This window comes from Drosophila willistoni, unplaced genomic scaffold (genome assembly GCF_018902025.1).
Source record: "Drosophila willistoni isolate 14030-0811.24 unplaced genomic scaffold, UCI_dwil_1.1 Seg531, whole genome shotgun sequence".
Classification (NCBI taxonomy): domain Eukaryota; kingdom Metazoa; phylum Arthropoda; class Insecta; order Diptera; family Drosophilidae; genus Drosophila; species Drosophila willistoni.
In genome coordinates, this window is record NW_025814459.1 from 2270974 (window position 1) to 2285314 (window position 14341).

Below are 14341 nucleotides of genomic sequence, written 5' to 3' on the forward strand. Positions count from 1 at the left end.
TTTGATCTACCTAGTTGATCCAAGATGTCATCAATTCTAGGGAGTGGAAATTTATCGGACAACAGTTTTTTTTATTAATCTGACGATAGTCAATTACTAATCGCCATTTTTATACCCTTGCAAAATGGGTATATTAATTTTGGTCAGAAGTGTGCAACGCATAGCATCTCCGACGAGCACGACGAGACGAGCTTAAATAGCCATGTCCGTCCGTCCGTCGGTCTGGATCAACGCAAACTCCTCCTAGACCGTTAAAGCTACACAGCTGAAATTTTGCATGTAAGCTTGTATATACTACAGGGCTTGTATATCTCGTATTCAGCCGGATCGGATCACTATATCACATAGCTCCCACACAAATGGCACAGTCACGAACAGTGACTTTTCTCAATAACTTCGTTACTTTCGATTGCTTTGCGATTGCTTTCAAATTAAACATTTGTTAGTTTAATATATGTGTTAATGACTGTGCCGAATTTGATAAAGATCGGGTAACTATATCAGATAGCTTCCATAGGAACGATCGGTGGAAAACAGTGACTTTGATCAATATCTCAATTTTTTCCTATGTTAAGATTGTAGGCCGTTCTTTCGCAAACATTAGTCTTTTTAGCTTAAACGTTTTTCCACTTTGATGGCTATAGGTAAGGAAAGAGTTACCAAAAAAGTTGCAAGTGTATACAAACTTTGACGCGGTCGAAGTTAGCCCCGGCCCTCTGGTTTTTGCTTAAGGCCGCGTCTGGCACAACGCGTTGCTTCGTGTATAACCTCACTTCTCTTTTTTTTTTTGCTAGGCCGCGTTTTCCTTCTTCTCTGTGTTTCCTCCTTTTCACCTCGTCGCCAATGTATCAACCCCGTATTCCAGCAATTAGAAATGTCAAGTTATTTCGATTTTAACAAATTAATTATTACTTTATTCAATTATTGTTTGATATGTTTTCTGCTGCGCTTGCCGCCAAGAATCAAAGTGAAAAGGAATGAAGAAACAATGCCAAAGCTCGTACGCGAAAGATCATTCCGTGGCTTGTGCCGCGGAGCTTTCTGTGTGTTGATCGCCGGCCACCGAAAGCCACCGAATAAGATTATCGCAAAGTCAACAAGTTATTGCTCTATACTGATCATCAAAACGATCAGAATGCTTGCAAGTAGGTAGACAACAAGCCATTGAAAAGTCAAAAGAAACACAAGGCAAAAAAAAAAAAAAATAAATTTATATATATAAGAATATATAGAAAAATTTAAATACACAGCACAAAGATAATTATCGATAAAAAATCAATAATTACAAATAGAACAAAGAGACGGCTAGAGTGCACAGTGATTACGCGGGAGAGAAGCTGAGCACAAGCACAAAGCAGAGAGAACAACAGTGAGGCGATGAGGGGAGCAACTGCAGAAGCAATGACGAGAAAGAAAAATAAAAAAAAAAATTAAATGCTGTTTAAACTGATTAATTTGGCGATTTATGGAAATAAAACACAAGGGTGTCAAGCAAACAACACCAGCGAAAGCGTAAACAAACAAAGCACCATTAAAAATTGTGAGAAAACAATAAATATTAATAAAAATTCAGGAGCTATGCAAAAACACGACCGTCACGTCAGAGAGCAGAAGCTAATTGATCCGTTATTAGATCGAATTCCAGTTTTGCTAGGTAGTAGTAAAACTTCTCCACTGCCCATACCAGTGTCAAGCTTTCTTTATTAATATCTCTTCTCAACATCAGTTAGGCTTTTACTGGCGAACGATGCGATATGATGGTCGTTGTGATTATCAATCTGTACCAGAACAGCTCCCAGTGCCACTGGACTTGCATCGGCTATAAGAAATGTACGGGGATTTTCATAGAAGTACGACAGCTTTGTCACCTCGACGACTTGTTTCTTTAACGTATCGAAAGCTTGCTGTTCTTTGTTGGTCCAATCAAAAAAAAAAAAAAACATCTCGCGTCACGTAGTTTGGTCATGAACATGTCGAATGTTGGCAGTGGGTAGTTTTCCCTCGAGAAGGCCAAATTCGCCCTTCGCATATCCAGACATAGCCTTATCTCGCCGCTTCCTTTATAGGCAATTACAACTGGTGAAATCCATGAACTCGGTCCATGGACTGGCTCTATAATGTCTTGCTGCACAGCCTGGCTTATCCTTTCTGCAATTTGGTCTTCTAACGCAGTCGGAAATCTCCGCATTGGCTGCTGCACTGGTCTCACATTGTGGTCTATGGCCAATCTCACAGGTGAAGCTTTCCATTTCGGAAAATGTGCGCACGAATCCACTCTATTTACGCCTAAACCAAATTTTAGGACGTTGAGTTGTACGGCTGTGTCCCGTTTTAGTAACGATTGTCTACCATTTTCAATTACATAAAATGTAGCAATCATCTCTAGTCTTTCCTGAATTCTTATCGGAGCTTCACAAACGTTAGTCACCCTCAGCACGTCATCCGAAGCATAGGCTCGAAACTGGGTAGACGAGTTGGTACGAACATTGAAAGCTATCGCATGTACACTATTCAGTTGCAGCCAATCGCCACGGCTTATCAGGTTGTACCATGATCCGGAGTCAATTATCATTTGCAGCTGGGATCCCTCAACTAGACATGATACGGTTTCTTCTCCTTCTGGTTCACCAGTTATTTCAAAACAGTTCGACCTGCTGATATACTTGCTCTTCAACTGTGCACGTATTTATTATCTCCTCCAGCTTGAGCTCCGCTTCTAATAGCTTCTTTTTGAACGCAGTCTTAGCCCAGGCATCAATGATTTTATCAGCGATGCAGATTTCCTCTATTTCGATCTTGGTGGCTCCAAAAGAGCATTTACTGGCTTGTTGTCTTAGCTGCAACAAGAACTCGGCGAAGCACTCACCTTGGCGGGGCACCATGCTGTGAGACATGTGCCTTTCGAATAAGGCGTTACGTTGCGGTGAAAAATATTCGTTTAATTTATCCAACAGTGGAGTAAATACATAATTTTCCATTGTCGCATCGTATAGCACTAACGCGCCTGGAAGACTGTACACCACCTCTTGCAGCTTTTTAATTACCGATGAAATTTCTTCTGTGTCCACATAGATATTAAATGACCGAAGCCATTCCTCCCACTCGTTGCGCCACAACGATTTTTCTATGTTGGCGCACAGAAATGGTTAAATTCAGCCATCCTGCTGATTTGTTTTAGCTTACACTTTATTTTGTGCTCAGCCTCTGATTCTTTTCAGATGATTTCGCTTGGACAGCCATGCTGTGTACAACTTCTGGTATTTTCCAGATATTTTTAACTTGCACGGGCGTTAGTTCTGCCTTGGCTTGTCTTAGAGTCGCCTTTGCACTCTCTCGACTCAGCCTCTGTCAAATGCAGATAATTAATTTATATTTTGTTTCCATCACTATTGTATACTTACATGTACGCAATATTGGTGAGTTTATTATACTTATAAACAACTCTGCCGAATTTGATAAAGATCGGGTAACTATATCATATAGCTCCCTAGGAACGAGCATCTCCGACGAGCACGACGAGACGAGCTTAAGTAGCCATGTCCGACCGTCCGTCGGTCTGGATCAACGCAAACTCCTCCTAGACCGTTAAAGCTACACAGCTGAAATTTTGCATGTAGGCTTGTATACCTCGTATTCAGCCGGATCGGATCACTATATCACATAGCTCCCACACAAATGGCACAGTCACTAACAGTGACTTTTCTTAATAACTTCGTTATTTTCTGAGCTATTGTGAAATTTAATATTGGTGAGTTTATTACACATATAAACGAGTATGCCAAACTTGATGAAGATCGGGTGACTATATCATATAGCTTCCATAGAAGCGATTGGGCGAAAACAGTGACTTTTGTCAATAACTTCGTTACTTTCGATTGCTTTGCGATTGCTTTCAAATTAAACATTTGTTAGTTTAATATATGTGTTAATGACTGTGCCGAATTTGATAAAGATCGGGTAACTATATCAGATAGCTTCCATAGGAACGATCGGTGGAAAACAGTGACTTTGATCAATATCTCAATTTTTTCCTATGTTAAGATTGTAGGCCGTTCTTTCGCAAACATTAGCCTTTTTAGCTTAAACGTTTTTCCACTTTGATGGCTATAGGTAAGGAAAGAGTTACGCGAGTTGACGCGGTCGAAGTTAGCCCCGGCCCTCTGGTTTTTGCTTAGGGCCGCGTCTGGCACAACGCGTTGCTTCGTGTATAACCTCACTTCTCGTTTTTTTTTTGCTAGGCCGCGTTTTCCTTCTTCTCTGTGTTTCCTCCTTTTCACCTCGTCGCCAATGTATCAACCCCGTATTCCAGCAATTAGAAATGTCAAGTTATTTCGATTTTAACAAATTAATTATTACTTTATTCAAGTGTTGTTTGATATGTTTTCTGCTGCGCTTGCCGCCAAGAATCAAAGTGAAAAGGAATGAAGAAACAATGCCAAAGCTCGTACGCGAAAGATCATTCCGTGGCTTGTGCCGCGGAGCTTTCTGTGTGTTGATCGTCGGCCACCGTCGGCGACAATATAAAAGGTTTGAAAGCAGTTTAAATATTGACACTTGAGACAAATAGCTGTTTTTCTTACAAAATACGTGAAAAAATTTAAAGTGAAACTAAATTAATAATGTTTTTATTAATGTTATTATTAATGTTTTAACACATTCTTTGGTCTCATAGCAGGATGATCACCTAAAATTTGGTATATAGACTCATGTAGGATATAGATCGAGTTTATGTCAATTGAAATCAAGTTGAGCACACCAATTAATTTGATTAAAATCGGACAAGAAACTTGAAAAATATACGTATGAACGTGATTTACAAGACGGTTCATAGGGCCGAAGCTGGTCGTTGGCTAGTAGAGTCGGTAAAGTGCTGGTGTGTTTGTAAGAGTGAGCAAGATAGCAAATACTTCTTCAGACTTCTTTGTTGTCATATATATATTTTTTTTTTTAATTCTGGCCCGTTCCGCATCTTTATATCCTTGCAGAGGGTATTGCGACCCCATAAAGTATATATTCTTGATCAGCATGAGAAGCTGAGTCCCTCCGTCCGTCCGTCAGTGCGTGTGTGTTTTACTCAGCCATCTTAACTGCTATTGGGATGAAACTGGATATTTGAGCTACTTATAACCCGGGGAAGATAAAGTAGTCATATAGAAAAAATAGGTGAAGAAATTGAAGTATACCTATGAAACTTACTAATGTGATAGTTTTGGATATAAAACATCAGATCCCGAAATTTTAATCAGATCAAATAAGTATAACACAAGTTACAGCAGCCTTCTACGTCATTGCTCGAATTATCGTAGCACAGACATACACACACAGACGCAACGCTACATAAACTGTATGTGTATGCGTGCCAATCGCGCCATGCTTGTAAAAAGTGGTGGGGAAAAAGAAAAACAAGAAATGAAAATGATATTTGGAAGGTTTTTGTCTCTGCATTAATGAATTGAGTTACAGAAAAAAAATTTAGAAGATGTAAAAATATTATTGCCAAGGACTGCAAGGGTCCATATATAGGTCTAGTGTCTGCTATTAAGCAAAATAAATTCTCATATTACGAGCAAGCTGGGTATTGAAAAAAGTTACAGTTAAGTTTCGTAAGAAGCAGAGAATGATCAACCGTATCGAAAGCCCTACTAAACTTTTTATGAAGCGGAATAATAAAAGACTCTTTCCAAAAATCAAAAAAACTACAAGTATCACTCGATATAAAGAATAACCGAGATAAAGGCTTTTATAGTGAAATAGAACACATTTTAAGGATGCAACAAGGAATATTATCAGGCACGGGTACGAAGGAAGACGTCATAGATGATAAGCTAGAGATAATACAGTCTTCAGTAATACTCGGAAAAAACATACAATTTAAATGTGTGATTGAGAAGGGATAGGATGTGGGGTACGAAGCAGTAGTAGAATAAGTCGACTGAAAGACTTTAGCAAACAGATCTGCAATATCATAATCATTATTAGCTGTCTGGTTATTTAAGTCTGAAGGTGGAAGGTAGTAAATTAGAGCATTGTTTAGAATTAACAAAGTTTTTAAAATCTTTTGGGGTTCTTATAAAATTCAACCTTACAGTGAACGATATAATTATTGTAGAGTAAAAAACAAAATTGAGATTTCGGTACACAACAAGTTGCATAGTCAAGTCGCGACTACGGAGATTAGGTACCCTACGGGTGAACCAGACTGGCGTACTGGAAGCGGTAGAGAAAATCACATAAATACGCATTGAACAATTAGAGAATTTAGAGTAGAATGGAAAAAATTAACTTCATAATCTATATCACAGCACTCAAATAGAAATGACCTATCTAAAGAGGAAATAAGGTTGTTAAGAATATTGAAAGTTGTTTTACGAAAACATCTACGACGAGAAATAGAGATGTTATTAAGCGAATTAGTAACGGATTTGTAAAAAATAATAACTTCAATGGTAGGGTGATAAGGATCTTCAGGTTTCACTAGGGGCTGTGTTTGTGATACAGCACTAACAGTGGGATCGGAGGCAAAAACAAGATCAAGGATTCTTTTAGAAGAGTTAACTAAAAAATTCAACTGTTATAGTGGACATTCAAGTGGGCTATCAAGAAAAACCTGTTGAGACAAAGGAATTAAGTAAGATAGATTATCATCAACCAGCCAAGAAATATTAGGCAAGTTGAAATCACCTAAGACGATAAGGAAATCACGAACTTTAAGACGGATAAAAATGGTTTGCAAAGCATTGCAGAGAATATAAGAACAAGAAATACATAAGCTTAAGTTGGAACATGTATCTTTAACGCAAATAAAATTAACACCTAAGGGCAGATCAATCGGCACAACATGATTCGAGTTGAACACAGATTCGAGTTGACAGCAATGAGTAAAAGCAATAAGTGAAAGTAAATTGGGAGAGAATGTAAGAGAATTTGCTGTTGCTTTGCGCAGTTCTTTCCATTAAGTGAACCGCTCCACAACCACTAACAACATCTATCTAGCATCCTGCTGTTGATTTGGTCTTAATTGGCACACTGTATACTTCCCCACAAAGACTCTGATGTCCCGTTGCATTCCCGTCCTATAGTTTTGCGCTGCAGTTCTTGCAGGCGTCGTTGTTTAATTTCCTATTATATCCTGTACACATCCGCATTCCTTGTTCGCTTGTCTCAGCCGGATACCCCTCTAGATAGGGCCTCAGTTAGCGTACTGCCCATACCATCGCCAGCTACTGCTTTTTAGTAGCCGAATAGATTTTCTCAGCAGGATTCAATTCTTTGGACAGATACGTAGAACTCTTTCACCATCCTCCGTGCTTTGGATTAGGATTGCTTCCAGTCCAATGTTACTCGCATCCGTCTGTAACACAACATTTGTGTGAAGTCTGAATATGCCAATACTGGGCCATTTAATAGTTTCTCTTTAAGAGCGTCAAATGCTGTCTAATGTGGGTGTGTCAGAGTTGCAAATCCTGGTACGAATTTTCTGTACCATGAGGCTACCCGAAGATCTTGGCGTTGATACGCAAATTTACCGCTTTCAACATTTTGATCACTTCTCGTAGGTGTTTACGTGGTCTTCTACTGTTTCGCTCACTACCAAAATGTCATCCTGGTACGCAAATGTGTTCGGAATCATTTCTGTGCCAATCACTTGGTCTAGTGCCCGCTGAAACGTTGCCGACGCAGAATTTAGACCGAAAGGCGTTACATTCCAGTGGAACAGGCGCTTTAAAGGCAGTCATTAGTCTAATGATTTGACCCTGAGCTGCGCTTATCCTCTATGGGTGCGATTATTAGATACGGTGTTGCTGGTCCTGCTCTAAGGACTTGTTTTACTTGATGAATTTCAAGGGTGGAGAACTATCGATGTAGGCGGTAGGCACCATTGATATTCGACGATTGTTTTTTTTTAAATCTATAAAACTGTACCTTATTTTAACCAAAAGGTACGATTCGGAAACAGGGGAATGTTTATATTCCTTTAAGTCGTGTTCGCCTCTCCCAAATAATTTGACCTTGCTGTTTAATTTGCCTGGAAAAAATGAATATATTTAATTATATATAATTCATCTATAGCAAGGACACCGTATCTTGGGTGGCAATTGCCCTCTCCAGACATTGCCTTTTCGTAATTTTAGCATCCATTCGTGAGTTTGCAGCTTTGTTTGTCGGCCGTTCACCAAAAAAATAGATCAATGAGTTCTTGAAACTTGTATCCGGAGCGACGGGCAGATTAGTTGAGGATTCTTTGACGGGGCAACTTTCCAGCTCATTTTCAAAAAATGTTGATGCGTGTCTAGCGTTTGAGCTGCATTGAAAACCATTTGTTTTGGAGCGAGGATCCAAAAGCGTAGATATCCTGATTGATTGACATTTGCTGTCTTTATTGACTTCATCAATGTTTTTTTCATCATTTTTCTTTGCAAAGTTTGTATCAGAGGTAAAGCAATGTCGATTTTGCGTAAAAGTCCATTTGCCAAGGGTGTATAAGCGATATGGTTACGCACTGAAATTTTTTCACTTGCTTGCTGAAACCCAATTATTTTTCTCCATCTTTTAGCATAAGTATTTTCTCAGCAGTAAATGGCATCGTTTGTTTTTATAATTTGTGTAATCATGAAATAGAAACTATCCCATCTGGTGGGTGTTTCCTTTAGCAAGGGATACTCCGAACCTTTTTGGACTGAGTTTAATTTTTTGTCGCCAACGTCATTAACTTAGAAGGTATCATGTATCATTGTCAATGTCGTTTTTTCGCCTAGAATTTGTATCGTACAAGTGTACGACGCTACAGAATTCATGCTCGATCTGCTACTGCTTGTAGTGTCGCTCCCCTCATCCAGTAAAACTGATGTGCTCGAATCTGACTTTTTTAACTCCAAGCGGAGGATGAAAATTCTTTAATTGATATTGTAGCTTTTTCATGTTGCCAGATGTCTTTAATTCCTTGCCGCAGTTAAAACATTTAGCAAATTTGTTGTCTTTGGACCACTTAAAATACTTCCAGACATTGGAAATTTGACTTCTTTTTATACCCTTGGGTATTATATTGTAACGTAGACGGCCTGGGTGGCAACTCGGTTAGTAGGCAGTTTAACAGTCGAAAACAAAACCTTTCGAAATAAAGTAATGAACGGTTTAACGGTCGAAAACAAAACCTTTCGCAATAAAGTAATAAAGCTTTTTTCGCGAATGCCTTAAAGTTTAATACTTGCCAAATGTTGGAAACGGTAGACAGAAAAGGACCAAGGCAGCCCACCTAGAATAATAGAAACGGTCCTATTGGCATCATTAGGTAGTTAGAGCGCCACAGGGCATGAGTCAATCCGATCATCTGGTAACCAAGACTCAATGCCAAGTTTCATAAAGATTGGAATACTATATGTCCACTCATGTAGGTAACTAAAGGATCATGGTTTCAATGGATGAAGTTGTCATCAAAATATAGTTGGGTTGATAGTTTACAACTATGTATATATCCTATACTGTTATAATAATATACTATGAATGCTTCATGCCGAGAAAATTCGAATTTTTTAATAAAACGTTTTTCCACTTTGGCGGCTAGTTATACAATATTCAGCGCTGTCGATGCTAGCCCTGGCCCTCTGGTTAAGGTAGCATCTGTTTCTATTACTTTTTTTGAAAACTGTAAATACATCTTGTACAAATATACAAATATAAATGTTTTTAATATGTATACGTAATATAACACAAAAACTTATTTCCTTTTAGAGATATATCCGAAAAATTACGGTTGTTAGAGGAATGGTCATTATCATCTTCAAAAAAAGCAGGCTGTTTGTTGGTCGGCTATGAGGCTTTTCGGACTCTTGTATTTTATCACTCCTACAAAAATCGGGGAAACTTCACTTCGGGTAATTTGGAAATTATCAGAAATAAAGTTAAAAAATATTTATTGGAACCAGGTTAGTCAATACAAAAATAAGTTAAATTAATATAATATTGTAATATAAAATATGCATAAAAAACACCGAACACTGAAAGTGATTATCTCCCGTAATTTTCTTGTGCAATCACTTAAATTTAATACTAACGGCTGTTTTTTTAAGCGTTTGGTTTTTAAAATTGAAATGAAACACACAAAATTTGAATATTATTGTTAAATTTTTATTTGAGATGATAAAACAATCTCTGCCAATTACTTTTTAAAAATGACTTCATGTAAATGTTGGCCGCGACTGCGTTTCAAGTGATCAACACGGAAGGTCCAATTTTGCACCACTTTTTCCAGCATGTCTAAGGGAATTTTCGTTGACACTGGCCGCTACAGCTGCAATATTCTCTTCTGTGCGATCTTCATTGACACTAGCCGCTACAGCTGCAATATTCTCTTCTGTGCGCACTCTCCGTACACGATTCGATGGTTGAATGTCCAATAAAGTAAAATGTGTGCGAAATTTGTCCACAATTGCCTTTATGGCTTGCTTGGTTGGTCGGTTGTGTCGACCATAATATGGACGTAATTTGCGAAACACATTTTTCACAGAACACGAATTTCGATAATAAATTTCAATGATTTGTAAACGTTGTTCGGGCGTAAGTCTTTCCATGATGAAATGGCAAACTAAACTAAGCATTTTTCACTTTCACAGCTGTCATGAACATCATGCGGTATGTCAGTGTTGCCAACGTGAAAAACCAAACGCTTAAAAAAACACGCGTTAATACCCAGCAAAATACCAAATTTGATTAAAATCGGACTAAAAATAGCCAAGTTATGCATATAAACGTTTTTCCATGAGGCCGGAGTTGCCTTTGGTTGTGGGGGCGCTAGGGTGATCGTATGTTTGAGTGAGCGAGATACTAAGATGTTATTATAAATTTGAAATATTTGTTTTACTGGTGTATGGTATACCTAAATCGGCGAGACGACTTCATTTCTAAAAGTAAGCTATCGAATAGCAATTCGCCATTTGTGTATTTTAAAGTTTTTTTAATAGCGAGTTACATTTTATCATTCTAAGGCTTTTTCTATACATACTTTTTTTGAGAATGTAAATAAAAGGAAGTAGGTTATACAAACTGAATTCTTTCAGAAGCTAGGATTAAAAGTTAACGGCCCAAATCAAGGATACAGAAATACGAATCTTTAATATCTTTAATATCGTGTGTACGCCATGAGATCTTAAACGATTGACTGGTAGCCTAAACGATACACATATGTCGCAGAAAATATAATTTATTATACCCTTGCAAAAAGGGTATATTAATTTTGGTCAGAAGTGTGCAACGCATAGGAGGAAGCATTTCCGACCATATAAAGTATATATATTCTTGATCAGCACGACGAGACGAGTTCAAATAGCCATGTCCGTCCGTCCGTCCGTCCGTCCGTCCGTCTGGATCAACGCAAACTCCTCCTAGACCGTTAAAGCTACAGAGCTGAAATTTTGCATGTAGGCTTGTATATACTGCAGGCGTTGTATATCTCGGATTCACCCGGATCGGTTCACTATATCATATAGCTCCCATACAAATGGCAAAGTCACGAACAGTGACTTTTGTCAATAACTTCGTTACTTTTGACGCGATTGCTTTCAAATTAAACATTTGTTAGTTTAATATATCTGTTAATGACTGTGCCGAATTTGATAAAGATCGGGTTACTATATCATATAGCTTCCATAGGAACGATCGGTGGAAAACAGTGACTTTGATCAATATCTTAGTTTTTATCTAAATCTATGCTAAGATTGTAGGCCGTTCTTTCGCAAACATTAGCCTTTTTAGCTTGAACGTTTTTTCACTTTGATGGCTATAGGTAAGGAGAAGAGTTAAGGAAAGAATTCAACTGATATAGCGGACATTCAAGTAGGCTATCAAGAAAAACATGTTGAGATGAAGGAATTAAGAAAGATAGATTATCATCAACAAGCCAAGAAATATTAGGCAAGTTGAAATCACCTAAAACTATAAGGAAATAGCGATCTTTAAGACGATTAAAAATAGTTTGCAAAGCATCAGCATTGTGCATATAGGTCATTATATCAGAAGCTGGAGGAATATATGAACAAGAAATATATAAGCTAAAGTTGGAACATGTAACTTCGACGCAAATACACTCAACACTTAAGGGCAGATCAATCGGCACAACACTTGAACACAGATTCGAGTTGACAGCAATAAGTACTCCACCGCCACGACGACCAACACGATCAAGCCTATAAGAAATAAAGTTATTAGAAAGAATTTCATTATCCAAAACAGAGGAGTTAAGCCAAGTTTCAGAGAAAGCTAATATGTCAGCCGAAAAGGTTTGGCTATCACAGAACAGGTTCGAGAGCTTGGTAAGAAGTCCTCTTACATTTTGATAATGGATGGAAAGACTAGACGTTATTAGTTTTTTGAAGCAGAAGATAAATTAGGAAGGTGGACAGGCAACGGACGGAAGCGCTTATTGGGCGCAAACTCGTGTACAACTAGGCCCTCTGGCCAGAAATTAGTGTCAACCATAGCTGAGAAATACTCATTAGGTACTGTAATTTTAAAAGAGGAGATTTCGCGAGGCCTAGAAAACTTAAACTTTTGAATTAAAACTTTAGCAGGGCATATATTACTAATGTAAGCTGCCACAGACGACTCAGAAGTAGAAGGAGCAAGCCTAGAGATAAATAATTGTTTGCGATGAGGCACTACAGTTAGTGGAGGCGGAGGAGCATTGGGATCCGCAAGTGATTGATAGCTAGCATAATCCTGTGATTGATCAGAGTTCCCGTGAGGGATAGAATGAAGTACACCAGGGCTTGTAATGGGTACTTCAATTCTGAAAAGAAGAGCATAAAGAGGGACAAGAAAATGGTGTAGGCGAAAGTAAAATGGGAGACGATGTAATAGAGAGTGCTGGCGACTGCTTGCGAGGCAACTCAAGGGTACATTTCTTGGGCGACTTCTCAGAAGGTGAAACAAACTTGAATTGCGACAATAAATGTACGCTAGAGTCACACTCGTTAGACAGCTGTTTGGCCAGTTTGTTTAAAGAAAGAAACTTTAAACGAAGATCCCTATACATACGGCTAAAATCAAGCTGCTGGCTGGCACAAGATGGGCAAGTCCAGCGCATTAAGCCAAGCTCAGGCTTAGACACAGACAAACCAGAAAATTTGTCGTAGTCACGGCCATTGAGGCCAGCACATTTTAAGTGAATAAGATTATCGCAAAGCCAACAAGATATTGCTCTATACTAATCATCAAAACGATCAGAATGCTTGCAAGTAGGTAGACAACAAGCCATTATAAAGCCAAAACAAACACAAGGCAAAAAAAAAAAAATAAATTTATATATATAAGAATAAATAGAAAAATGTAAATACACAGCACAAAGATAATTATCGATAAGAAATCAATAATTACAAATAACACGAAGAGAACAGCTAGAGTGCACAGCACAAAAGAGAGAGTGCAAGAACAGTTATAAGCCGACCTTTGAGAGGCGGCCTTACAAAAGTGATTACGCGGGAGAGAAGCTGAGCACAAACACAAAGCAGATAGAACAACAAAGCCACTAGCACTGATGGTATAATGGGGCGATGAGGGGAGCAACTGCAGAAGCAATGACGAGAGAGAAAAAAATAAAAAGAAAAAAAATTAAATACACCAAACACTAATCAAGAAATAGAAAAAACTGTTTAAACTGATTAATTTGGCGAATTATGGAAATAAAACACAAGGGTGTCAAGCAAACAACACCAGCGAAAGCGTAAACAAGCTAAGCACAATTAAAAACTGAGAGAAAACAATAAATATTAATAAAAACTCAGGAGCTATGCAAAAACACGACCGTCACGTCAGAGAGCAGAAGCTTTTTATACCCTTGCAAAAAGGGTACATTAATTTTGGTCAGAAGTGTGCAACGCATAGAAGGAAGCATTACCGACCATATAAGTAAATATATTCTTGATCAGCACGACGAGACGAGTTCAAATAGCCATGTCCGTCCGTCCGTCCGTCCGTCCGTCCGTCTGTCCGTCCGTCTGGATCAACGCAAACTCCTCCTAGACCGTTAAAGCTACAGAGCTGAAATTTTGCATGTAGGCTTGTATATACTGCAGGCGTTTTATATCTCGGATTCACCCGGATCGGATCACTATATCATATAGCTCCCATACAAATGGCAAAGTCACGAACAGTGACTTTTCTCAATAACTTTGTTATTTTCTGAGCTATTGTCATGAAATATTGGTGAGTTAATTACACATATAAACGACTGTGCCAAATTTGATCAAGATCGGGTGACTATATCATATAACATAGGAACGATCTTTTGAAAACAGTGACTTTTGTCAATAACTTCGTTACTTTTGACGCGATTGCTTTCAAATTAAAC

At 38.3% G+C, this 14341-nt stretch overlaps 1 protein-coding gene across 5 annotated transcripts in view; it reads left to right on the forward strand.

Moving 5' to 3' along the window:
- LOC26530201 (transcriptional regulator ATRX-like) overlaps positions 1–14341 on the forward strand; it is a 518978-nt gene that overhangs the window by 118289 nt on the left and 386348 nt on the right. For 4 of the 5 annotated variants that reach the window (XM_047013063.1, XM_047013064.1, XM_047013065.1 and 1 more), the window contains exon 5: positions 9730–9923. The exons of the other annotated variant lie outside the window; for it this stretch is intronic. In XM_047013063.1, coding sequence (XP_046869019.1) covers positions 9730–9923 — 194 coding nt within the window. The remainder of the gene's footprint in view (positions 1–9729; positions 9924–14341) is intronic. 5 annotated transcript variants of the gene reach the window in all.